Genomic DNA, 27,964 nt, shown 5'->3' with positions numbered 1-27,964 from the left:
TTTACTGAAGTAAAAAAAGTTCACAATAATGATCATTTTTATTCAGGAAATGCCTTCTGCACAAAAAATATATATATCAATCAGTAAACATCATAGAATCTGTGCACGTTTCGTTCCTCCACTTTACAAATACTGTATGAACAATCCAATAAAATTATATTATTTTCATACAATATAAATGTACACATACTGCAGTGATAGAATGACAAGCAACTTCAAAGTCAGACCTTTAAGTCATGATACCTCCTCCTGAAACCCCTTTATTTGGCACAATAATAACATTTGGCAGTTGAAGGTACTGATGATGATGAGGAGGATGATGAGGATTCATGAAACAGGTATGATAAGGCAATGGCTCCCAAACTATGACTCAGTTAGGTAGCACCTAAAGTGGGCTTGGGGACAGTTCCATGTCCACATACTGTACTGTAGGTCCTTGTAGTCCTAAAGGTTGAAAGGAACCAGTCCTCTACATTGCCATAACATTAAAGGAACTAGTCGTTGTGCTGTTTGGCCACCAGTTATCTTTTTGTTCGCTCTGAGAACATCTATCTAAACAAGAATCCACATCTGCATTAGTATATAGTTTACAGATCCGTCATAATCTGTCATAATAATTAGTGTTTTCTGCTAAAGTTATTCTCAGAGCCTACAACATTAACAGTGATGGGCTTTGAGGGCAAGGGAAAGATTTGGCAACTCAAGTATTATGGAGATGGTAGAAAATATTTGTTCTGTTTTCCAAAGGTCATGTAGAGAAACTTAACTGTGGCTGCACTGCAGAAAGCCAAGCTTACAACCACAGCTCCCTATGCTGTGTCTAGCTAAAGGAAAGATGAAAACAAAACATGTCAGTTTCAAACGATTCTTAAAGAGAGCAAAAGTACAATTATAAACAGGATATGTCACTACTCCGTTGATGGATTTGTTAAGATATTCTTGTCATAGTGCTCTTTTGTTCAGCCACATGAGCTAAGGGGTAAGACACAAGGAATATGGATTAAAGCCTATATTGTCTATATAACAAAACATATTTGTTCAAACAACGAATACGGTAACAAGAGTTTTTCCAAATAATGTTGCATTGTTAATACAGAAAACCAAGCACCTCCTCCAGACATGTGGTGATAACAGACATGAGCAAACAAAGATACTTTAACATATGCTGTACACATGAAACACGTGTGCTTTGCCTTCAAACTATAATAATAATTAATATGGGTATACAGTATAGAGTATATCTCATGGAGCTACATAAAAGATCTAGAGCATCGACCACAAACTGCAGTTTGAAGTTGATATCAAATAACAAGAAGCTTCATAGTTATTAAAATAAATGTGCAATCCCTTGATCGATAAAAAAAAAAAACGTATACTAGCATACCGCTAAAAGCATGTCCTACCTAAAGAAAGGTACAAAACAATAGAAGATAAAATGAGAGTAGATCGAATCGGTAACTCTATAAAACAAAAAATGGATCGCTCTCCATCTCTAGTAGTTACTAGAATAGCAGCAGAATGATTGTGTAAAGTCTAAACCCGTGGAACGCAAGCGATTGCAAAACGAGAGCCACCAACTGATTGATTGTTGATCTCTTTCCCTGTATCAGCAGAAGAATGTCCCCCAAACCCTTTCTGGATCACACGTCTCTGTCTCATTCTTCAAAACTGATCATCCATGATGTGGAACATACTTTACAAACACACCCCACAGTACGCAACGCAACTTACAAGCAGATCCCTCACATAGTCCCACGACAGGGAGAAATCGACAGTAATGTCCATACTATGCTTTATTTATGCAAAAGTTACGATTTGGCCCCACATGCGTATAACAGCTGCACATGCACATTACAATTTGCCACATCAATACTTCAATTGGTCATAAAAAACATATACTCATAGCTGTTTCGCAGTTTATTGGTTCCATTCGAGAGACAGCGGGTGAATACCGCCGTCACTCCCTGTGTGTATAAGTTATAATAGCAGAGACGGGTTCAGATTGTGTTGATGTGTGGACAGTCGTTTACTAGTGGTGGGGATGGTTAGGCCTTGGCTGCAACGGTAAGGCAGAGCGGAGAGATGTTGGTGGAACAGTACATCCAAGAACTCCAAAGTTCATGATATCAGGTATCAGTCCAACGTTCCGAGCTTTGCTATTAGTTCGTCACAGATTTTCGTGAGCTCCTCAATTTCTTGGTTCTGTGAAGAATAGAGAGATAGGTAGAGATTGTTCAATCAAAGACTCAGCATTTAAATTGTTTTTTTGTGACTAACAAATGGGACATCATGAAACACTTCCTGGTCGAAATGCGCCATTTTGTGCTTCTCATTTGGAACCATTGATAACTAACGTAATTCTTGTATCCAGTTATTCTTTTACTATCAATGATTCCTACAGACACATTTTCCCTTAGGGATAAAGTCAAGCCAAGTCAATTTAACTCATGTCAAGTCAAGTACCTTCTGATGGAGGGCTCTCTCCAAAGAGTCCACCTTCATCTGCTCCTTCCTCAGGCTGGCATGAAGAGCCACACTCTCTGAGTCGGCTCTGGAGCGCACTTGGGCGATATCTTCATTTGCTCTGCAACACAGCAGAGAGCGGAACATTAAAGAAAGAAAAGAAAGAAAAAAAGAAGACCTCACAAAGAAATGAGAGAGTGAACCATAGAAAGATAATGTCCCTCGCCTCAAAAGTACATTGTAGCCAAATGAACAATAGACTAGATAAAGTGATATATTTATAATGATCAGATATTTCACATTGAAACATTTACCGTCTCAATCCCTAGAGTCGAGACTCAAATCATATAAAACGTCTGCTGAAAAAGCAGTCAAGACACAAGAAATACTAGACTATCGTTACTTGTCTAGTTTTTCCTCTGCGTGGATCTTGAGTGTGTGGTATCTCTGTTCTTCCTGTCTGACGCGGACCAGGTACTCCTGGGCACACTTCTTCAGCACCTCTTCATTCTGCACACGCACGCACGCACGCACGCACACGCACACACGCACACAGACAGAAAAAAACGGAGAACTGAATAACCTTGTATCTCCATTACAGATAGTAATTTTGCAAGCAACAGTCAGATACAGAAAAAACAGTGATGCTAATAATACCATTTCATCCCATTAATAAGTGCTTTTCCAAACATTAAAGGACTCTGTACATCATAACATCAATAAAATTATAAAAACATCAAGTACAAAAGGTTAAGTACAACGTCTAGTTTGATTTACATTTGGTTGAGTTGTCATCTAACGTGATTCAATGTGAAATCAACAACAAAAAATTGCCATGTCATTGGATTTAAATTAAAAGTTGGATGAAAAAAAGACGAAATTCCCTTACGTTGAATACTTTTAGCAAATCCAATTAGTTTCCAAGTCATCACATCAATTTTTGGGGTTGAAATGACGTGAAAACAACATTGATTAAAACAGTTTTTGCCCAATGGGTCACAATTTTTTTGAATTTTTTATATTGTATTTTTGCATTTTTCAATTAAGAACATTCAAAACAAAAGTGAAAAGATATTAGACAGCAAAAGGACAAAGTGACAGTAACAGACGAGCGTAACAAAAAAATAATAATTGTATATACAAACATACAATAAATAAGTCATAATAAAGAGTAAAATAAATAATAATGAGACATTGGATCATATGGTCACCTGCCGTAAGCTACATATTATACATTACGTGTGAAACATTATATAAGGATTATATAGAGATTTAATCAATGTGATGTGAGGGGAGATTCTCCATATAGTCAATAAAAGGTTGCCAAATTCTGTAAAATGTCTCTAACTTATTCCTCAAGCAGTAAGTGATTTTCTCCAGTGGGATACAACTATTAACTTCCGATAGTCACATTGCAACTGGCAGGGAGGAATCCGATTTCCATTTCAAGGCAATACATTTCTTGGCAATCGCTAGCAATATTTCTGTTAGCTTTATAGTATGACTTTGCCTAAGATTGGAGTTAGTACAGTTACCCAGTAGACAGACCTCCGGGTCTATAGGGAAGGCAACCCCGTGAATTGAGGATATGTTATTGTATACCCCCTGCCAGAAACCGTGTAGTTTTAAACACTGCCAAGTGGAATGGAGGAATGTTCCTTCATCTGAGCCACATCTAAAACATAGGGAGGAGATATCAGGGTTGAACTTGTGCAGTCTAGATGGGGTGATATAGAGCTGATGGAGGAAATTAAACTAGATCAGTCTGTATCTGGAGTTCAATGTGGATGTAACACCATCCCTGCATAGGTCACTCCATAGACCCTCATCAAGATCAATACCCAGATCTTTTCCCCATCTAAGTCGGGGTTTATCTAGCTCAGGCAGTGTTAGTCCTGACATAAGAGCATCGTAAACACGGGAAATGGTCTTGAACAGTGGTTGGTCTGCATGGCAGAGTTGTTCAATAGGTGACACCTTAGGTAGGTTCCATTGTCCCTTGAGAGTCACCCTAATAAAGTTTCGTAGTTGTAGGTAGCTAAAGAAGTCCCTGTTAGGCAAGTGATATTTCTGTTTCAGCTGTTCAAAAGACATAAGAACTCCCTCCTCGTAACACTGTTCGAGAAGAGTGATACCCTTATCACACCATGGTCTAAAGTTACTATTCTGGAAAAACATAGGGATCAATCTATTGTTCCATAAAGGGGTTTTAGGGGAAAGAAATCCCTCTCGTCTGAACAGCTCATGCAGTTTGCACCATGGCAGGACAGAATGTATGATTCAAGTGTTGTCTGTGATGTTTTTTATAGATTTTCTATCCCATTTGTAAAACAATTCTGCCCCAGTGTCATCATTTACCTCAAACTTTTCAATGTTCAACCATGAGGGAGAGGGACCATTGTCAAACCTCTGAGCCAGAAACCTAGACTGTGCAGCCCAGTAGTACATTCTAAAATTGGGGAGGTTTAAGCCCCCTTGACCGTAATCAAGGGTCAGTTTATCCAGGCCAACCCTAGGGGTTTTGCCGTGCCAGATAAACCGTCTGGTCAGCTTGTCGAGAGAGGAAAAGAATGCTGCGGGAACAGGGATAGGGAGAGATTGAAACAAATATAGAAATCTGGGCAGGACATTCATTTTAATTACATTGATTCTACCCAGTAGAGTGAGAGGCAAGTCCATCCATTTACAAAGGTCACCCTCCACCTTTTGCAACAAGCTGGCCAGATGGAGTTTATATAGGTTGTTCAGGTTACCATCCACCATTATGCCCAAATATGTGAAGCCCATAGGTGACCATCTAAAAGGAAACTTGTGCTTGATGGTATGGTGGTCAAAGACAGACAATGGTAAGATTTCGCTTTTATCAAAATTGACCTTATATCCAGAGAAAGAACTATAACACTGTAGTAGGATCTGCAAGTGAGAGAGGGAGTGTTCTGGGCAATCATAGCTTTAGGAGATTTGTAGAGTGATTTTATCAAATTTACAAACACGGTACCTAAACCAAACTTTTCCAAGACGCGAAAGAGGTATGGCCATTCAACCCTATCAAAGGCCTTTTCAGAGTCGAGGGAGACTGCGACACTAGGTATTTTGTTTTTGTTAGCAGGGTGAATTATATCAAAGAACCTTCTGAGATTATTGGAGGACAATCTATTAATTATGAAGCCAGTCTGATCTGGGTTGACCAACAGGGGAAGACATCACTCCAGTCTCATAGATAGCATCTTGGTGACCAGTTTACAATCCGTGTTTAAGGAGGTAGATTGGTCTATAGGAGGCGCACTTTAGCGAGTTTTTCCCTTTCTTGTGGATTACAGTAATCACTGCTTGAGAGAAAGACTCTGGAAAGTAGTTGTCTTCCCCAGCTTTTTTAAGTACCTCCATAAGGTAGGGGACCAACAGCTCCCTAAATTCTTTATAGAACTCTGGAGGGAAGCCATCCTCCCCAGGAGATTTATTAGAAGGTAAGGATTTAATGGCCTCCAACAATTCAGGAACTGAGAACTGTTCACTCAGGCGCTCTCTGTCTTCCTCTGACAGGCATGGGAGGTTGAGAGTGGAGAGAAAGGAGTCGATCTCTGATAGATCATCGCTTGATTGGTAAGTGTAGAGGTCTTCGTAATATTTCTTAAAAGTATCATTAATTTCAGTAGGGTCGAAAGATATCTCATTAGTAAGAGTTTCTATAGCATTAATTGTCCTCTTACTTTCCTCTGCTTTCAGTTGCCATGGCAACACTTTGTGTGCTTTCTCTCTAAGCTCGTAATAACGCTGTTTTGATTTAGTGATGGCCCTTTCAGCTTGATATGTGTTCAGAATATTATATTTCAGTTTTTTATTTACCAAAATATAGATATAGATCTTTAGTCGGGCCTCTTTGGTAGGTTAGAGATTTCAGATTCAAGGACATTCAGTTCCGCACTGTGTTTTCTCTTCAGCCCTTTAGTATAGGAAATGATCTGTCCCCTCAGATAGGCCTTCAATGTGTCCCAAAGAATGAAACTGTCAGGAGTGGAGGGTTTGTTTGTCAAAGTAAAAATATTGATCTGCTCTTTGATGAATGCACAAAATTCAGGTTGCTTTAGGAGTGTAGAATTTAGTCTCCATCTATATGCTCCATTCACCTTGGTAGGAATGGAGATTGATAATACCAGAGGAGAATGGTCACTAAGCAATCTGGGGAGGTACTCGATATCTAACACTCTATGAAACAGTTGGGTCGATAGTAAAAAGTTATCTATGCGTGTGTGTGTGTGTTGTGTGGGTGTGAATAAAAAGAGTAGTCCCTATCCTGTGGGTGCAACTGTCTCCAGATGTCTAGCAAATTAAGATCTTTCATGAATGACACGGTGAGCTTGCCGGCTTTGGTAAGAAGTGAGGGTTTATCAGAGGACCTATCAAGAACTGTATCTAAACAAAAATGAAAATCTCCTCCAACCAGTAGCCATCCTGGTGGTGCTTGAGCAACCTGAAGGAAGACATTCTGAATAAACATATGGCCATCGAAGTTAGGAGCATAAATATTCAATAGGGTCCAAGACTCTGAAAACATATGCCCCTGCACCAAAAGAAACCTGCCCGAGGGATCAGAGATGGTGTTGTTGACGCAGAAGGGGATGTGTCTACTTATCAAAATTGCAGTTCCTCTTGCTTTGGAGACACAAAAACTTGTCTTACCCATTCCCTCTTCAATTTCTTGTGTTCACTGGCTGTAAGATGGGTTTCTTGTAAAAACACAATGTCAGCCTTAAATTTCTTAAGGTATGATTAGACTCTTTTCCTCTTAAATCGGGCTGTTAAGACCTTTTACGTTGAATGTGACATATTTTATTGGATTAAGCATAGGTTGGGTTTCAAATATGTAACTGAATGGAGATCTCTCATATGTAAATAGTCAGGAAATGTTTCAACTTTGGTTTGAACACAGAAGTGACCTATGTGTCTCTTTAGGAAGGAAATAGAAGAAAAAAAAATAAAGAATCCCACCCACCCCGATTGTCGGACTAAAACAACAATCCCAACAATCAAACATGAATACACCTGTAGAGATACGTTGTTGCTCGCTTTCCATCTTGCTCTTACTAGCTAAACCTTGGCGTAAACTAAAACCAGAGAGCTCTCTAAGTTGAAAACAAACGTTGTGAATAGACATTATGGCTGAATATTTACTGCCCACAGTAAGGGCTGCTTGAGTCTCTTTTCAGGAGAGGAGAAACATAAATGGGGGGGAAAGCAGTGGGCCTAAGCCCACTAATTTGCTTCGCCCAGTGGATATTGACTAAACCAAAATATACTCTCCTGTAAATGTAATAGAACTCACCCCGGGGGAAAAAAACAGTTAGTTGAAAATGTACAAATCAATTATAGTGATCGGATAGCGGGGTAAACGGATCCAAATTCCAAGAAGATATCAGCAGTTCAGTCCCAGGACAGCACGGATAAGAAAAAACAAAAAAACTGCATCTTATCCCCCAGAGAGACCATCCTGGTTCAGACACGGTTCAGTTCTTTGAGAAAAGTGAACACTTCTCCCGGTGTGTTGAAGAGATGGCTTCGGCCTTTGTACTGAACTTTCATCCGCGCAGGGTGGATGAGGTAGTTGGTGATGTTCTTCTCCTTCAGTGCTTTGGCGGCAGGTCTGACCCCTCGAGAACCGCGCTCATATCCGGGAAAAGGCTGACCCGCTTGCCATCGATAGTGATGTCCCCTCTGGCTCTTGCGAGTTGCAGTATCTTCTCTCTATCCTGGAAACGGAGGAACCTGATCAGGATGGCCCGTGGGGGCTCATCTGGCCGGGGTTTCTGCGCTGACGTTTTGTGGGCGCGTTCGATTTCCAACGGCTTGGTGAAGTTGATTATGCCTAGGACATCAGGGATCCATTGAGTGAAGAAACGGACCGGGTCACGGCCCTCGCTGTCCTCTTTCAATCCCACCACACAGATATTACTACGTCTGTTCTGGTTCTCCATCTGGTCTACCTTGTTTTTGAGGTAGGCATTGTCCTTCTGCAGTTGTATCAGAACCTGGTCATGTCGAGTGATGGTATCTTCAACTGTGCTAATGAGCAACTCAGCCTCAGTCGTTCTCAAAAGGAGATCATTCATGGAGGATTTCAGGTCGTCAATGGAAGAATGGAGTTCAGCCGATTTCTTGTCAATTTTCAGAGAAAGACCTTTGTTACCATCCTGAATTTCCCGGAGGAGAGTAGCCAGCATTGCGAGGCTGCCGAGAGCAACAGTCTGGAACTGTCGTCTGGGTTATGAGGGCTAATGCTAATCTTGCTAGCTGTAGCATTATCGTTATCTTGGGAATCAACAACGTTTTGGTCGTCCTTCTTGCCTCTTGGTCGGAGGTCAATGGCTCTTTGGGAAGGTAAGTACTTGACAATTTATCAGCTGATGTTAGAATATTGTTTCAACGTTGTTATTTAGGTAATAATGGAATAACTTTGAAGAGCTCGGTTTGTCAATGTCTGCTCAGCTCCGTGGCACCACGTGCTCACTCACACTCACATTCTTAAACCTTCTCTCTAGTCTAGTGTTAACACGTAGCCTACCTTCTTAAAGCCTTCCAGGACGGTCTTCATGTTCTCGTAGCGTCTGAAGAGGTCAGAGAGTGAGCGCTCCACAGAGTTGAGGTCAGCCAGGGCCTGGTCCCGCTCCAGGATCACCTGCTGGACGCTCTTCTGGGAGCCCAGGACACTCCTCTTGTGCTGCTCGTCCTCTGTAAAGGTCACAGGTCAGACAGTTGAGGGACATCCAAACAATGGTGTGTCTCAATAGTCTAAATAGGCTTGTTATTATCGTTTAGTTCCATGGATTTGCACTGATGTGGAATTAAATGGGCTGGTGAAAGCCATAAGCTGGTAGACATCCACCATATTGCTTTCACCTATCCCATGATTTCATATCAGTGCAGATAAAATGAACTCCTCAAGAACTTACCAATCATCTGTGCAACGGTTTTCTCGTACTCTGCCACTATTTTCCTACAAGAGACAGATAAACACAGGAGAAATATGAATAAAAATGAAAAGGTTTATTTTCAGTCTAAAAGGTTTCTTGTGAGTTTGTCTCTGTTATATTCTAAATATGATTATCTTTGAATTATGGCAAACTAAAGCAACAGCGCCATATAATACCTCATCTCTAACACCTCCATGTGGCTTTCTTCATACTTTCTCTTCCATTCATTGGCTTCTATCTCTTTAGTGATTATCTGTTGGGGAGAAATCACTCTAGGGTTAGAAGAGGCTTGACAGCCAGGCATCCATTTGCTTGCTACTTGTTGATTATTTAAGCATGTTGACTATCGTATAATTTAACAGAAGTACTGTAGTATGTGTTGAGTATTACAGTGACAGTCTGCAATCAAGGAACTGAGCCTTTAGCTCAGAGGGCTAGCTTGGTGTTACCTAGGTTGTGTTCATTAGGGCAGGCAATGGGAAATGTGGAAATGTTTTTATTGAAAAATGTGCATTTCTTATTAGTCAAAGTAGTCCCTCCCTATTTCTGTTTGGTGCCTAATGATCACGACCCAGGTTTAATCAGTCAGTTACTGTACCTCCTCTCTGATCAAGGTGAGCACTGCTGCTTTGTCCATCTCACTTTGCGATATGGTCTCCAGGGAGGAAGGACTGCCTTTATCATCGTGACCCTCACAGCCAATCAACTTTGGCCCTGGGGTGATTGACAGCTCTTCACTCTGTAGACACCAAGGACAAAACATGTCAGTCTGGTCTCTAATGCAAACGGGCTTCTATTGACAAATTATGACAACTAACAAATCAAAAGATCTAGTCCAGGGATGGGTACCGTAATTTCCGGACTATAAGCCGCTACTTTTTTCCCACGCTATGAACCTCGCGGTTTATACAATGGCGTGGCTAATTTATGATTATTTTTATTTTTTTCACAAGATTCACGCCGCCAAAAAACTGAGCACCGTCACATAATGTGACGTAAATCGAGCGCGCTCAAACTTCCCATCATTCTGATTACGGTAGTCATTTTGTCACCCTCATCATGGCAAAGACACGGAGAAATGCATATGATGCAGCTTCAAGTTGAAGGCGATCGATCTGGCTGTTGGAAAAGGAAATAGAGCTGCTGCACGGGAGCTTGGCCTTAATGAGTCGATGATAAGACGTTGGAAACAGCAGCGTGAGGAACTGACTCAGTGCAAAAAGACAACAAAAGCTTTCAGAGGGAAGAAAAGCAGAAGGCCCGAACTAGAAAATGAGCTTGAAGACTGGGTCAACACACAGAGAGCAGACAGCCGAGGTGTTTCAACTGTGCAGATCCGACTGAAAGCCAAAACAATCGCCACCGCAATGAAGTTTGACTTTCTTGGTAGGCTACTATTTACTGCTATTTTTTTTATTTTTGTTACAAGCCGTGTTTCGTTAAAGCCTATTTATTTTTGTTACAAGCCGTGTTTCGTTTAAAAGCCTATTTATTTTTGTTACAAGCCGTGTTTCGTTTAAAGGCTGTGTAAAGTTAATTTGTTTCAATGTACCGGTAGGCACTTGCGGCTTATAGACATGTGCGGTTTATTTATGTACAAAATACATATTTAAAAAAAATTCAGTGGGTACGGCTTATATTCAGGTGCGCTTAATAGTCCAGCAATTACGGTAACTGTCTGCCCGTGTGCCGCATAGGCCCTCTTTTTAAGGTGTGCGGATCAATTTCCAAAAACGGGGCCCTCGACCCCAATGTATTTCGGGGTCAGGGTCTCAACTTACTGTTGAGAGTTAAAATAGTAGAATACACAAGGTGCAATTTCAAAATTTGGTTGTGCATCAGCAGTTTTTCTCTTGTTTTGTTAGTCACTGACAGTCACTCAATTAGCCTTGTCAGCTAACAATTTTTAGATTGGTAAGTTAGTCTAGACAGCTATCTGATATAGTAATCATGGCCGAATACTGACCGGGCATGCAGGGCACGTGCCCAGGGGCCCTGACTCCGGGGGGGCCCCCCATTGATTTTGCAAGTCACTCTCACTCAGATATCATATTAATATGGCATAAGTCATGGCAAAATGTGTAGAATTATTTTTCTCTCTACCTCATGGCAAAATGAGTATAATTGCATGAAATGTGTTAAAACATTTCAAAATGTTCTCTCTGTCCCATGGCAAAATGTGTCGAATTGCAGAAAACGTGCTTTAAAACGACAAAATGTTCTTTACGCCCCATGGCAAAATATGTAGAATTTAAACAAATGCTACATTTCTCTCCGCTGTCAAGAAGGGGCCCAGTAAAATGATTTGTCGGCGAGGTGGAAAAGGCTAGAACCGGCCTTGGCTACTGGTATAATGCATTTAGTTAGGAGAGTTAAGTAGTTTAACTGCACAAATGGAGTGATTGCACAAGTCAGTTGACTGCATGTGTGGGTATGGATGAGGGTACGCTGACCCACGAGCCACTGTGGCCCCTCATGACGAGTTCAAATTCTTTGTGGCCTCACCCCCATCAAAGTTGGCCAGCCCTGATCTAGGCCTACTTACCGAAGTGCAAATGTCTTTCTCATCCATACAGTGTGTTATCCTCGCCTGTGGACCTGAGGGGGGAAAAAATTATATTGAATCAGTATCATGAATCAGGGGATGGAGAGGGAAAGTTATTGTACTCAACACTTGATTTTCAATGGCCAATAGGTGGCAGTAAAACCCAATGTGAGATTCAACAATCCAAGAGGCTCTCCAGAAGCTGCTTTTATGCTTTGTCTTGGACTGCTTCTTGCATTCAGCTGTTTGTTTTCTTGCCCCTTTAAGCAGAATCCCTTTGACTATGACTTGATTATTGGACACATCTAAAACCGGGGTTCACAAGCTTTTCACTCATGTCCCCCTTCCATCATTGGGGAACATCCTGTACATCTTATATGTGTTCATGTGATATCTGAGTGACTCAAACATTACAACAAAATCAATGGGCCAAAAAAACCTAGCTAAAAAATGTTAGCTGACATGAGCTAGTTGATCTGGACAAGTTCAAAATACTGTAGCTCTCTAAGGTCTGCAACATCACAAGAGGAAAACTGCTTATGTACTACCCAGTTTCGAAATTGCACCTTGTGGATGCTACTATTACAACGTTCAAGAGTAAGTTGAAAGCCCGACTGAGTTCCTTAAAAAAGCAAAAGGAACTCAGCTAATAATATAACTAAACTCAATCACTGTTAGCAAAACAGCCAGTTCTGAACAATGCATGCCTGAGCGAGCAGACTTTTAGGGTCCCTCGGCTACACATATACTGCAATGTAAACTTGCGAACTTGTCAAGCCTCGAGCGCTACCTTCAGAGAGAGCGCACAACACTCGCCCGACAGTTGCCCCCCTTTAAGCAGGGCTGTGTAAACAGAATTGTCTCCTTGAGCCAACACTCTTACAGTAATAGCATAGCAATGTTTTTGAAACAGCTAAAATGTACAGACATTTTCCTTAATTTTGAGACTTGTTTTATTTAGTTTTTAACCTGAAGTTGTAGCCGTAGCTTTGAATCTGTTTATTTTTGCTTGACTGCACTGAGCTACTGAGGTCCAAACAAAAGTAACTCCCGGGGAATTATCAGCATTTCTAGTCACAATTTGCTTGGATCTCATAATATAACGTCCACGATATTGATAAAATGAACCCTGGTTTGTTCTGAGATAACTTTAATACGGTACCTAGTGTAAGCCAAAGAGCTCATGGTTCAGCTAAACGTCAGCTACAGCTAGCACGTTTACGTGAGGATGCAGAACATATTTTGTTTCGCTAACTAGATAGCTAATGTTACCTTGCTGTGTAGCCTATATTATAATATGAATGACCCTGTATGATAGCTTTACTGTACTTTTATATTCGTATGGGTGGGTAGCTGAGGAGCCCCAAACTCTGTTCTTTTATATTGAGGTGGTGTTGAGTTTTGATAACTGGTCGTGGGATTTGCTAGCAACAACATTGAGTCACAATCAGTAGATTTCTGTAAAAAAAAGACATTCTGAATACGCTTCACTGTACTTATGTTTGTCCTGTACAACTGCAGTCCTTCCGCGGGGTGCTGAAATTCATATTTCTAGTCAAAATCATTTAACGAATACAACCACCAACTTTTTCATCGTTGCTCGTGCTACGTAAATTACCCTAAATCCTAACCTTAATCATAACCCTACCATAACCATTACCTAACCTTAACCCTTACTGTAACAATTTAACATTTCAACTTCAATGGGGTAGGGACATCCCAAGGACCCAATTGAATCTTAGTTTACGTAGTACGAGCAATGAGTAAAAAGTCAGTGGTTGTATTCGCTAAAAGCTTTTAGAATTGACTGATGGTGACTCAATGTTGTTGATAACAAATCCCGCGACCATAAGAGAACGGAGTTGATGGTTCCTCAGCAAGGGAGGGGTAAACGTTCATGATTTGATTATGAAGTATGTTGTTAGTTAGTTAGCAGGAGTTCCCTGTGTATTGTCAGGTATTTAATGTGTATTGACGAGAAAATAAACCATTTGATTGTCTGCACCTGCTTGTGGATTGTCATATTATTCAATATTGTAGCCTAATGTGTTTTAGAAGAAAAATTGCTTGTATTGTTCAATCGTTTGTGCTTATTGGCTTCTGTGATATTTACGGTCAATTTGCGCTGCGGACCAAGAATGTCACGTTGCCAGCCACAACGAAAGGTAAGGCAAATGTGAAATATGAAGTGAAAATTGGAAATCTCTTTCGCCAATCTGGTCCTCAGACTCTCCTTAATCTCTAGTAATGGGAATAGGGCCTATAGAGTAGACCTAATCAGCTATGTTTCTTCTTTCTTTGCACTGGAAAAATGTGCCCTTTATAAACACATTTCATGCAATTCTACTACACTTTATATGACTGGAGACATAGCTAGGCAACATATTTTTTAATAAAACACAAATTAGAAGCCTACTCTGATGACTGACAAACAGATCAGTGAAAACGACCTTGTCTTGAATGCAAAAAATCTACAGCCTACGAAAAGGGGAGACACAAATTGTACAATATGACGTCCCCCAAAAAAGGACATTATTGTCCCCCAAAAAACTTTCCAGTGGTACTGATCCAATGATAAAGACAGTGAATATGCTTGCACTCGAGGGATAGGCCAATGATCTCCGCTCTTGCCAATAAATTGTGTTCGCTCAATTGGGAGTTGAGAATTTTGATAACTAGAGACAGATTTGTCTTTTCTTTGTCTTCTCTTTTCAGCAATAGCCATTTGATTTTTAAACTGTTTTTCCTATGATTGTATTTTGAAATATTGCGATAGGCCAAGGTCTATTTAATTGCTTTTCTGACTGCTGCAACTCAACAATCAGCTATTTGCTGCGCGCTTAAAATGATCCACAGCTCATTTTGAAAAGAAGCTAATGATTCACTGTGGCCAAATCATGCTCTCTGGTGTAGTATTTTGAAAGATTGTATTTATTTCTGTATAGGCACGAGTAATTATATAGCTATTTGGGCAGATTTAAATCAATTTACTTTCATGGAAGCTTATCTTCCCCTAACCTATTGGACGTGTCACCTGTGCCGACATCAATGTGAAAGTAACCTGTGCATAAAACAGCTGGCCTCGAGGCTTACAAGGCCAAGTTCAACGCCGATATCAGATTCAAAGCAATCGGTGCACTGCCTAAAAGGCTGACTGACAAAGCAAACTCTGTCTCTGCTTTCTTAAAGTAAGAGAAAGGCATGCAGGCTGGCAGCTTCTCGCGGGATGATGCTCTGCATGGTCCTAAAGCCAGCCTGCTAATATGCTAAACAGCCTTTACATTTTAATCGGGATTGGAATGATTTGCGTCTACTTTAGTGTAGCCCACTTTTACATTTTTTGGTCTTGAGCTAGGCGACTGCCATACCCAACTGACGCCCCTGCATGAGAGCAAACCAAATGTACCATCCAGCAGCGCCTGGCTTTTGACATTGGATGGGTTGGCTGGGCCTTTGGCACACGCCGAGTCTTCCTCCACCTCGGCCTCCTCCTTGGCTTTCTGGCCCATGATGCCACTGCAAGCCAGCTTTTCCTCATCGGTGGCATGGCGAACACGGCGGGGCATTCCTTGAACCTGGGACACCACCGCATCCTCTTCCTGTAAACAAGAGAATGCAGTGCCAGCGTGCCGTCAGTCTAGAAGACTCTAGAGGAAGATAGAACACTGATGTGATGGTACTAACTGTCATTACCGTATTAAATTCAATGTATTCCATCTGATAGGCGGTGAAGATCATTCTATAATTAAAGCCATAATCTGTAAAATGTGCATACTGTACCCTCAGAGAATAAGTCTACCAACAAAAAATCATAAACAATGCAGCAATATTCCAAGGTGCATTCTATATGCATTTCAACATGCAAAAAGTACTTGACTTCTCTGATATTATAGGATTTTTGTTTGGCTTTTCAAAGCGTTACATGTGGGGGTCACTTGAAGTAGTTTGATAGTCTATTGAAGTACAATGGGAGGTCAAAAAACGTGATGGCACACGGCCTCTATAGACTGATAAACAGTGCTGAGAGATGAGTAATGCATCTGTCAACACGCCAGGGTTGTACTGCAGTGCTAGAGACACACTGATGAGTGTGTGAGAAAGGGAAAGGCACTGGTCAGCATGAGAGAGAAGTGTGTGTGTGTGTGTAAATGAGATGAGGTAACCTACTGAGTAATAACAATTGCAGTGACACTGCAGCAAGGTTATATTCAGCTGATATTGCACACACACACACACACACACACACACACACACACACACACACACACACACACACACACACACACACACACACACACACACACACACACACACACACACACACACACACACACACACACACACACACACACACCTGATTGCAGACATCCAGGACCAGGGACTGGTTTTCATACTTCTTCACCTTACAAGAATTCCTAGAGGAAGAACACAGGTAGGGGATTTGTGAATAAAAAATATAGCATTGGTTATTGGGGCACTCAGCTAAGATGACATGTTTACTTGACATGTAATTGTTCAGGACAGGTATCTAATAAATAGCTGTTGTCTAAATATGGATTATACTGTAAACACTACAGGTCCCATTGGTCTTGTCAGTGTTGCACACTACAGCACTGTTAAAAATCCTATGCTGATAGAAATCTGCTATTTAACTTTGCAAAGAGTAACAAGGCAACCGTTCAGGAAATAGCCAACTAGCTAATGAATCCTTGTTTTTCAAGGAGGGTTCACGTGCCAACAAGCAGGAGTGCAGGTCACTGAAAGCATCTTCACTGAGCTCTCATCATGACAACACATGCAATGGGACAGAAAGCAAAGACGGCATACCAAGCGAGAGATTGAGTGGTGGAAGAGCGAGTACTACTTACAATAGAAAACAGAGAAACTTCACTTGTTCAGTGGTCCTGAGGCGAACAAACACAAGGTGGAAGGAGAAGCAGAGAAGGGGTGCGTGATAGACAGACAGTGGAGGTTGGTTGGGTAGATGGGAGGGAGGGAGGGGAAACAGCGGTGGCACAGAGAACATTTTGGGAATGAAGGATGAAGGAGAGAGAAGGAGGAGTGAGTAGAGGTGTTCTGCTCAGCATTAGAGATGAAGGAGTTAGGTTTCTAGGGGCTGAGGGTTTGGCAGCGGGCGTCTGACCCAAACATTAGGATGCCAGTGACTTCGTAAAAGGCTAAAAGAGATCCAGTAACTGCTGCACCACCTAAAACTAGTTTAAACTGGTGTGAAAACCACAAAGGAGGGCTTGATATCACATACTGTAGGATAATGACAAGGAAGACAATTTCATGTTTTTCTTCTTGCTAGGACAAAGCACATTTCTGAAAACAGAATTACCCTGAAGAAGGCTACACTAGTGGTGGAACACAACGCATGCTTTGGATTGACGTGCTGAAATGCCGAGCTGTGGGTGTAGTGGACTTACTTGATGATCCTGTCCTTGCTTTTCTTTGGAGGCTGGCGCATTTTCTTCTCCTCCTCTAGAGGGCGATCCAGCTTTGGTTTCACTGCTTCCTCTGCTGGCCTCTCAGGGGTATCCTGGGAAGTTGGGTTTTCACTGCCCAGGGGTTTAGATGGCTTAAAGGGTTCCGCTGAGTCGTCAAAGTTCTGAGGATCAAAGCTGTAGGATCCTTTGGGCAGAACTGGGGAACTGCTCATTTTGCAACCACCACCCCCAAAGGGGTTAAAATTAGGGTCATCCCACTGGTTGGGGTCAAACTTATAAGTGGACTTGGGAATTGGAACGTCATCCAAACTTAAGGAGGCACATGGCACGGAAAGCAGTTCCGAAGCTGTTTCTGAAACTGGCTCTGCTACTGGTTCAGCTACGACTGGTTCGGGTGTCGGCGTCGGGGCAGGTGCAGTCGTTGTTGCTTTGGCCTTTGGTTTCTTGGCGGCGAGCTTGCTGCCAGGCTTTTTACCCAGCCTCCTTGGCTGTGTTTTCTTTACCTCGCCTGCCTCGTCTAACCCAAACTCCATCTTCACAGGCTTGGTCTCCTCTGATGCCTCCGACGATAACTCTTTGACCTCCTCAACCTCCATTTTAGGTGAGGAGCTAGTCCCACAAAGCGGTGGAGAAGAGCTACGTACAGGCAAAGGCTCCAGTTTGGGAAAGGAGCTACTTACAGGTAGCGCCTCAAGTGTGGGCAGGGCATCGGCTGCAAAAGCTGGGGGGGAGTTCTGTATCTTGGAGCCTCCAATGGCGAACGGGTTAAAGCTGTCGTCAAACTGGTCCGGGTCGAAGTTGTAGCTAGCCTTAGAGATTGTGATGATGTCAATGTCCCCGTCCCCCTGTGTGCTAGCCTCGCTCAGGGCTCCCTTTATCTTCAGGGAAGGGGGCTTGGTTTTAGGGATTTTAGTGAGTTTGGCCTGCGGTTCAGAGATGGTCTCAATGGGGTGTCCATTACAAACTGGCTCTGTGCTGCTGGACAGTGGCCTCTCTTCCTCGGGTTGACCTAAGTCCAGAGAAGTAGCCAGTGGCTTCTCCTCAGGTAGGCCCAAGTCCAGAGAGGTAGCATTTGGCCTCTCATCAGGTAGATCTAAGTTCAGAGCAGGACTGGTCATTGCTTCTCCATTGGCATGTGCTGGTGGGTCTGCTGTGGAGGGTTGAACCTCGGCAGTGTCTGTGTTGGGAAGCATTTGGGGCCCCTTCTTAGGGTCCATTGGGGCCTCCTCCTTAGGGTCCACGGGGGCCTCCTCCTCAGGAGCCAACGGGGGCTCAGCCTGGCCCATGTTCTGGTTAAAGAGGCTATGAGCTGGATCCCCGGCTAGGCCAGACACCATCAGCTGTTCATCCTCCTCCTCCAGGGTATCTGGTGAAAGCAGGAGAGAGGATACGAAAAGTCGACTCAAAAACCAGTAGTAGCTGCCAGAACATAAATAAAAAACACAAATGCAAAAGACGATGATCAAAAATGTAATTTGGAGTGTGATGTAATTTCAACAAAAAAGCCTTCTCAAGGCAGGTTGCAACAGATATTAAGAGATGATAATATTCCTTGGTTGCTACCAATCTCACAGTAACATAAAGTTGCATCTATTTCCATGGTTACGCTTTTCTTTAAAGGCCTAATAACATAACAATACATTTGCTTGTTCTGGAAACTGTAATAAGGGAATATGGAAAAACCTTAACAGGTCAGATTGAGAGTGTATGTCTTGAGGGAGCTGTTGCTTCTGTTGCTTTTGCAACACTGCCCAGAGGAATGTACAAATGTTTCCTGATGGCCGTCATCGTCACAGTTTTCATGCAACAGTCTGTTGCTAAGAAACAGGGGGCAGCAAAGGCCCTAGTTTATTTATATACAGTGGAGTGGAAGAATTAATATGCTACAGTGTTTAATGTAGCTTTGATCCTCTTATTCAAAATATTTAGAGCTAATCATCACTAAGCAAAGTCAAATCTTTCCATCAGTATGTTTACGTACGTGTGAATGGGTGTGGTGTGTGTGTGTGTGCGTGTGGACAGAGAGAACAAGAGGGCCGCAAAGAGAGGTACAATATATAGGATCTTGATTTGAGCCAGTTTGCTACAGTAGGAAAATAATCCTGCAGCAACAGGAAATGTGAATTATTATGTGGATTTTAAATCATGGACATTATTGAAGGGGTTGATACATTTTTCATGAGGCAAAATCAAGTCTGAAAACGTGGAAATTACAAACTTCACCCTTACAAAAAAAGATTGCCGTTTTGAAACTGCAGTAAAAGTGCACTAACTGCAGTCGACTGTTGTATTTTGGACGCAGTAATTGCAGAATATCTGCACTCTGCAATCTTTTTTCGTAAGGGCAGAAGCCTTTTTAAACCTCAAATACACAACACATTTTACATTTCCTGCATTGCAAATGAAGATCCTACATCTGTACAGCTTGGACAGAGCAGATCTGGTTAACTGCTCTATAGTCAGTTCATCAAAGTTCAGATCCCTGTACCCAGGAATTCAAGGTTAAGTTATTGAATCCATATTTAATGGAGATAGGGAACATGGCTATATTGCTATATTATCAAGAACACCTATTTCTGATAAGCAGTTTTGCTGTAGTATCATCATTTTTCAAAGTCTCTACTATGCCATTATTAAGTTGGGACCTGATACTGCAATAATACTAAGACTAACTCTCACTGGACAGAAGTACTTTTGTACTCATTTGATACAAATAATCATAGTATAAAGGAAAATACAGTTATATATTTCAGAATATACGTTATACTTATTGTCGGCACTAGGGTTTTTAGTTCAACCCTAAAACAATATAGCAGTCGCTTCTTTTCCTTCAGTAGCCAAAAGCAGCACTAAGGACCTAAAGTAGAACAAGACTAGACAGTGGGGCAAGACAATACATTCCCCAAGTTAAGAGTGGTTATATAAGCTCTCTCACCAGGTCTGAACACTGGCAATCAACTTTCTCTTATTTAAGACCAACCAAAAGCTGGTTTTATCGGTAAGGCAGTTGGTTATGGCATGAATTTTGAAAGCCTATCCAGTCGTGATGCACACTGCCCGTATGCGCATGGAACAACAGTAGCCTAATGTGCTTTTGGTGCCTGTATACTTTGTATTTAGAAACATAAAAAACAAATGAGTGCGATCTGATTTGTAAGATGGTTCCAGGATGTTCATAAAACATAGGCCTATTTGAGAGCAGTACAACGTGAGTGGACATTCTCCCCTTCTCTTTACATTGGAGCTTTGTCCTGCTACTGTGAAAAGTTTGGATGTTCGTAAAACCCTCCATAGTCTGCCTCGTTTTAATATTATATGCCCACAGGGAGAAATGATGGTGTTTGTAAGTGTGACATAGCCTATTTAAAACAAGTTGTTGTTTTGTTTAGAATTTGATTCAAATAATTAATTCTCTCTCTTATTAGGCCTTATCAATAATGAATTTAAACTTGCTTATTGACTATGTTTGGCATGTCCATGCTCAGCCATAATGCAATTTACAGTAGGCCTAGCCCCTATATTAGAGCGAATGCTTGTGCATTCATCAAAACCCAGTCCTTTCACAAGTGCGCAGATAATTATGATAGTGAAAATAGCAGAAATATTTCTGACACACCCCTGCTTAGATTAGCCGTTACGTTAGGTTGTTAAAATAGAACCCATAATGTTTTAGTTTGAAAGAAAATGTCCTGCAATTTTTACCATTTTGCCATGGGGCGGAGAGAACATTTAGCAATTTTATAACTCATTTCATGCAATTTTACTTGTTTTGCCATGGGGCGGAGAAAAATGTGCAGTTAACAACTAACCACATTTTAAAATTGCACCACACTCTTTATACGTCTTTATAGACGTATAGACATTATTTCTGTCTATAAATCCTACAACATTCTTTTACTTTACTTATTGCCGAGATAGTTAAGTATTCAGAGAGTAGGACAAACAACAAAGTTGGTTATTTTTGTGTACACTACTAAACATTTCTAAAAGTACTTGCAGCTTCATCCTAGCCTGTTGCCAGGTCTGTTTGTGCTGTCTTGCCAACTCATATGGTCTTTATTGGCAAGACAGCACAAGCAGATCTGGGACCATTAGCAAAGCAGCACAAACAAATCCTGGAACAGGCTAGCTTCATGCTGCCAAGAACAGTCTATTTCAAAACGGGCCAGTGAGCTAGAGTTCAATCTTCTCCGCAGCTGGCTGCGTGAGCAAGAGGAGGAGTGAGGAAACATCAGGAGAATGTTTGTGGTTGTGGAATAGAACAGAAGACAACTCCCTCGGTGCGTGCTGCCAGCGAATGCAGCCTTCTCCGACTCCACGGCTCACGAACGACACTTTCACTACCCCAGGCAGTGAGCAAACAAAGATAGCCTGGACACATACTAGCCTGTGCTACGCAATCCCACTCAAAGCAGTTTCAGACCCCTTGCTTTTACAGTCCCATATCAAAACACAGTGGAGGGAACCGAAACAAAGCTCTCAGAGACGAAGAAATACTTATTTAAAAGTAACTTTGACAGAGTGAAAAGCAGCACGGCTGTCCAACTAAACTACGCCTGCTCAAATACTTCCAAACCAGTCTGAAATCCAGCGGGTATGTGGTTGCATTGCATGCACTCTCTATGAGTTTTGAGACCATCTAAATTATCGCCAACATCTACTGGACATCATACAATAACAGGGTTTGAAATGAAATGTTTCAAGTATTGTAAGTAGGTTACTTCAAAATATTGGGACTGGGAGTAATTTGAAAACCACTGTTGCTTCACTGACTTGTAATGGGCTCATAGATACAAAGTGGATCAATATATTGGAGATATTTCTAGATCCCTCACAGGGTAAGTCACTCTCATGACTTGAAACCCCTCCCACAGACAATTGAAAACAAAGAGGAGCAACTGCTTTTGTTCACGGCTGACCTCCCGAATTCCATAGTCCAAAGCCAATTCTTATGCAGGCCGTGATCCAATTCTCTACCCTTCTCCAATGTTAACCTTTTATTTGAGCCACACATGCTATTGTTTTGGAGTGGCCTCCCTCAGTTTGACCTGAATGGCAAATATAAGTCCTGTATTCAGCCGATGACTTCCTACCGGGCACAGACGTCAATTCACAGTCTATTCTGCATTGGTTCAAGGTAAAGTGATTGAAATGACGTGGAAACGACATTGATTCAACCAGTGTGTGCCCAGTGGGTTCTCTCTCACAACAAGCGTAATTGTTGGTGTGAATAAGGTCATTGTGTAGTTTAATATCAAGCTTTAAGTGCTGTGTAACTTTAATGGTCTTTGTGAATGTCTAACGGTCAGATGGATACCTAGAGAAGTACGGTAGGCAAACAAAGCACATCTGTCTTCAATTACAGCGGCATGGTACACTTCCCTCCGTTTGGCCACATGTCAGACGGAACATAGTTAAAATAGCTCTACAGTAGGTGTAGTTTAATCTAATGCAGTAGCAGTCCTTTGAGAGCAAATGCAATCTGCAGTTTCAGTTGAGAAAACATTATTGATCGACATCAAAAGGTCTGAAGGACTAATCTACTTGATTCCACCAAACACGGTATTTTGTTTATGAAAACAGCATATTGAAAACCACATCTGAGGTGACTGTTAAAAGTTGAAGCACCATGATAGCGCGCACACACACACACACACACACACACGGTTCCCCACAGGAAGTGCAAGACAGAGAGACAAAATCTCTATTGTTGCCATGGAAACTCCAAAGGAAGCCAGCCAGCTAATGCATTCTCTACACGTGAGTGTCAGTCAGTGGTGCGTGGGTGTGGGAGTGAACTGAAGAGGTGGTTGGGGTGTGTGGTAGGCCATGCCATGTACTGTAGATGTTGTGAGGGACTATTTTGTGCAATAATATCCCAACAATATCCCTTACTGTGAAGCTGCTCTGTGTGGTATGTCATTATGATATAGTTGTATGATGTCATGTTGTTGTTTTTGTTGCTGACTCACATGCCCAAAGTAATTGCCCTTCGGGGATAGATAACATTCATTTCATTTTTTTGTTGAACTTAATGAAATACGTGCAAGTGATTTTCAGCATGTTTTGTGCCTACTTCTCTCTTTCTGTCCTTGTGTGTTGAAGGCAAGCAGCAGTGCTCTCACCTGCTCTGTCAGTGGCGAGGTTCTCCAGCTCTCCTGGGACACTGAGTGGAGCGTGGACAGGACTCTGAGCCTCTGGGGTCGCAAAGTGGCCCTCTGAGTCCGAACTGGAAGAGAGAGAACGACAGAAAGAGAGCGAGAGAAACAGACAAAGACAGATGAGTTAGGTCATACCACTAGAATATCTGGAAATACAAACTATTGTAAAAATATCATTCTAGTATGTGTACTAGTGTAGATGTTCTAGTATGTGTACTAGTGCAGATCTTCTAGTATGTGTACTAGTGTAGATGTTCTAGTATGTGTACTAGTGCAGATGTTCTAGTATGTGTACTAGTGTAGATGTTCTAGTATGTGTACTAGTGCAGATGTTCTAGTATGTGTACTAGTGTAGATGTTCTAGTATGTGTACTAGTGCAGATGTTCTAGTATGTGTACTAGTGTAGATGTTCTAGTATGTGTACTAGTGTAGATGTTCTAGTATGTGTACTAGTGCAGATGTTCTAGTATGTGTACTAGTGCAGATGTTCTAGTATGTGTACTAGTGTAGATGTTCTAGTATGTGTACTAGTCCAGATGTTCTAGTATGTGTACTAGTGTAGATGTTCTAGTATGTGTACTAGTGTAGATGTTCTAGTATGTGTACTAGTGCAGATGTTCTAGTATGTGTACTAGTGTAGATGTTCTAGTATGTGTACTAGTGCAGATGTTCTAGTATGTGTACTAGTGTAGATGTTCTAGTATGTGTACTAGTGCAGATGTTCTAGTATGTGTACTAGTGCAGATGTTCTAGTATGTGTACTAGTGTAGATGTTCTAGTATGTGTACTAGTCCAGATGTTCTAGTATGTGTACTAGTGTAGATGTTCTAGTATGTGTACTAGTGCAGATGTTCTAGTATGTGTACTAGTGTAGATGTTCTAGTATGTGTACTAGTGCAGATGTTCTAGTATGTGTACTAGTGTAGATGTTCTAGTATGTGTACTAGTGTAGATGTTCTAGTATGTGTACTAGTGTAGATGTTCTAGTATGTGTACTAGTGTAGATGTTCTAGTATGTGTACTAGTGTAGATGTTCTAGTATGTGTACTAGTGTAGATGTTCTAGTATGTGTACTAGTGCAGATGTTCTAGTATGTGTACTAGTGTAGATGTTCTAGTATGTGTACTAGTGTAGATGTTCTAGTATGTGTACTAGTGTAGATGTTCTACTATGTGTACTAGTGTAGATGTTCTAGTATGTGTACTAGTGTAGATGTTCTAGTATGTGTACTAGTGTAGATGTTCTAGTATGTGTACTAGTGTAGATGTTCTTGTATGTGTACTAGTGTAGATGTTCTTGTATGTGTACTCATTCAATGCAATGTGTTTGCATACCTGTCATGTGCAAAACCAGTTGGCTACAACTGATAAACAACTAGCAGTAGTATCTGTGAGATCCAATGTTGTGCTATAGGTATAGCAATTAAACACGGCTATAAAAACATATATACTGCACGATCATCTCTCTCTGTCGCTATCACAAAGCCGTGAGTGATAACACTATCATCAAAGGCAGGGTAGTGTTTTGCCCCAACAAGGAACAGGAGACAGAGGGCACATTGTGTGCTATATATCACTTGTTGTACCTGTCTGCAGTGCTGGGGAATAACAAAGTACCTGAGGCATTGTGAAATACTTCCAACAAACGTCACACACGCACACATTAACCAGTAAGCCTCTAAAACAACAACAGACATGTCTGTTTGGAAGAACCACATAGTAGAACAAAACGGTGTAATGGTCAAATGCATTTTCTTCTCTTTCTCTCTCTCTCTCTGCTCATTCCCCCTTTACGCTTCGATCACACCGGCAGCGTCATTGCATTTTGGTACGCCAGAATTACATTTATTTCCAATGAAACGCTGCGCTTTCCTTGCAGCATTGTGTTGCAGAGGCAGTTGCAGTACGTTCGCTGTGGTGCATACGTTGGATTTATTGAACCTATGTGTCAAACTGTCTGCGTAGACGGCCTGACAGAAATGGTAGCAGAAGGTGAATGTTGAACTTTTGTTGCATACATATCCAGATGATGCTGAGCACCATTGTGCGCCAGGACACTGTCGGTGTGATTGAAGCGTTAGAACTACACCGACTCACAAACCCCACAGGTGGAAAAGCAAAGCAGGTGCCACTATCACACTCCTTCCCCCATATGACACCCCCTCTCCTCCTCCTTCCCCCATATGACACCCCCTCTCCTCCTCCTTCCCCCATATGACACCCCCTCTCCTCCTCCTTCCCCCATATGACACCCCCTCTCCTCCTCCTTCCCCCATATGACACCCCCTCTCCCCCTCCTTCCCCCATATGACACCACCTCTCCTCCTCCTTCCCCCATATGACACCCCCTCTCCCCCTCCTTCCCCCATATGACACCACCTCTCCTCCTCCTTCCCCCATATGACACCCCCTCTCCCCCTCCTTCCCCCATATGACACCCCCTCTCCCCTTCCTTCCCCCATATGACACCACCTCTCCTCCTCCTTCCCCCATATGACACCCCCTCTCCCCCTCCTTCCCCCATATGACTCCCCCTCCTTCCCCCATATGACACCCCCTCTCCCCCTCCTTCCCCCATATGACACCCCCTCTCCTCCTCCTTCCCCCATATGACACCCTCTCTCCCCTCCTTCCCCCATATGACCCTCTCTCCCCCTCCTTCCCCCATATGACCCTCTCTCCCCCTCCTTCCCCCATATGACACCCCCTCTCCCCCTCCTTCCCCCATATGACACCCTCTCTCCCCCTCCTTCCCCATATGACACCCTCTCTCCCCCTCCTTCCCCATATGACACCACCTCTCCTCCTCCTTCCCCCATATGACACCCTCTCTCCCCCTCCTTCCCCCATATGACACCCCCTCTCCTCCTCCTTCCCCCATATGACACCCTCTCCCCCCCCCTTCCCCATATGACACCACCTCTCCCCCTCCTTCCCCCATATGACACCCTCTCTCCCCCTCCTTCCCCATATGACACCACCTCTCCCCCTCCTTCCCCCATATGACACCCTCTCTCCCCCTCCTTCCCCCATGACACCCCCTCTCCCCCTCCTTCCCCCATATGACACCCTCTCTCCCCCTCCTTCCCCATATGACACCCCCCTCTCCCCCTCCTTCCCCATATGACACCCCCTCTCCCCCTCCTTCCCCATATGACACCCCCTCTCCCCCTCCTTCCCCCATATGACACCCCCTCTCCCCCTCCTTCCCCCATATGACACCCCTCCTTCCCCAATATGACACCCCCTCTCCCCCTCCTTCCCCCATATGACACCTTCTCTCCTCCTCCTTCCCCCATATGACACCCCCTCTCCTCCTCCTTCCCCCATATGACACCCCCTCTCCCCCTCCTTCCCCCATATGACACCCCCTCTCCCCCTCCTTCCCCCATATGACACCCTCTCTCCTCCTCCTTCCCCCATATGACACCCCCTCTCCCCCTTCTTCCCCCATATGACACCCCCTCTCTCGCTCCTTCCCCCATATGACACCCCCTCTCTCCCTCCAGCTGCCTTGTGGGTCTCTCACTTAGAATGCTTTAAGGCTCCAATGTAGCCAACAAACACACTCGCCTGCACCCTTGAGATCCATCTTCCTCCTCTTCCTCTCGCTTCCCTCCAAGGGGCAGCCGTCCATCCTCCTCCTTCACCCCCTGGCCCTCCTCCTCCTCACCATCCTCTCCCTCCCCTGCTCCCCGGACTGCCGTCCACGTCCACTTGGCCCAAGACACGGGCGACAGCCAAGACATCCTCCTTGGCACTGTTTTCGGTTTCCTCCCTTGTTCTGAATAGCGTAGACGCTATCTTCTTGCGTTGTGTCTAGATAGACAAAATCCGTCCTGTAGTGTCTGAATAGACCCTATCTGTTTGAGTTGTCTTCAATGGTTAACCAGTTGTTTCTATCTTCTTCTCTCCCTCTTAAAGATGGCAAAACAAACCACCAGTTGTTCTTCACATCTTAGTAGTAGCTCCTCCTGGCTGTTCTCTTCTTCATGTTAGTCCGTTTCCCCTGAAGGCGCTCCTTCCACTCTGCTGTTGATGTTCTGTTTGGCAACCTTTTCTCAGAGGGTGACAGAATAGAAAGAGGCTTCCAGTGCTGTCGCCTTCTCTTGCTCCGACTCACCCTCTCTCTTACTGTCTGTCACGCTCCCTCTCTCTCTGCCTCTGTGGCAGTCAGAATACCACAGCAATGATCAGCTGGCTTCCAGAGTGCTGCCTAGCTCGCACTCTCACTCTCTCCCATGCTGTCTACATCAGGGCCAGTCCACTGTGAAAGAACATGGGGGGAGAAAGGAAGCTTGCGTCTTCAAAGATTGCTGTGCTCCCTGGGCCAGTGAGTGTGGCGGCCCCTGTGGTGACAGAGTGGTAGCTTCCAGT

At 42.9% G+C, this 27,964-nt stretch overlaps 1 protein-coding gene across 1 annotated transcript; it reads right to left on the bottom strand.

Moving 5' to 3' along the window:
• Positions 1 to 19: 19 nt before the first annotated feature.
• On the bottom strand, positions 20 to 27,843 carry LOC120062568 (transforming acidic coiled-coil-containing protein 1-like). The gene is made up of 13 exons (XM_039012642.1): positions 27,161 to 27,843; positions 23,552 to 23,655; positions 17,406 to 18,792; positions 16,331 to 16,391; positions 15,383 to 15,575; positions 11,977 to 12,029; positions 10,030 to 10,170; positions 9,608 to 9,684; positions 9,411 to 9,454; positions 9,023 to 9,189; positions 2,867 to 2,973; positions 2,464 to 2,584; positions 20 to 2,202 (listed from the first exon to the last, which is right to left on the bottom strand). Exons 1-13 carry the CDS (start codon positions 27,334 to 27,336, stop codon positions 2,134 to 2,136), a joined length of 2,700 nt encoding a protein of 899 aa, XP_038868570.1. The 5' UTR covers positions 27,337 to 27,843; the 3' UTR covers positions 20 to 2,133.
• Between the last annotated feature and the right edge of the window lie 121 nt (positions 27,844 to 27,964).

The sequence above is a fragment of the Salvelinus namaycush genome, chromosome 2 (genome assembly GCF_016432855.1).
Source record: "Salvelinus namaycush isolate Seneca chromosome 2, SaNama_1.0, whole genome shotgun sequence".
NCBI classification, from domain to species: domain Eukaryota; kingdom Metazoa; phylum Chordata; class Actinopteri; order Salmoniformes; family Salmonidae; genus Salvelinus; species Salvelinus namaycush.
This window is presented reverse-complemented; position numbering and strand designations above follow the sequence as displayed.

Bases quoted from the DNA above. Each gene is read 5' to 3' on its own strand.
- LOC120062568 (XM_039012642.1), bottom strand. From the start codon at position 27,336: ATGTCTTGGCTGTCGCCCGTGTCTTGGGCCAAGTGGACGTGGACGGCA. The intron at 23,656-27,160 runs GCGAGTGTGTTT...TCTCTCTTCCAG, and splicing joins GATGGATCTCAAGGGTGCAG to TTCGGACTCAGAGGGCCACT. The intron at 2,203-2,463 runs GTACTTGACTTG...TATTCTTCACAG, and splicing joins AGAGAGCCCTCCATCAGAAG to AACCAAGAAATTGAGGAGCT.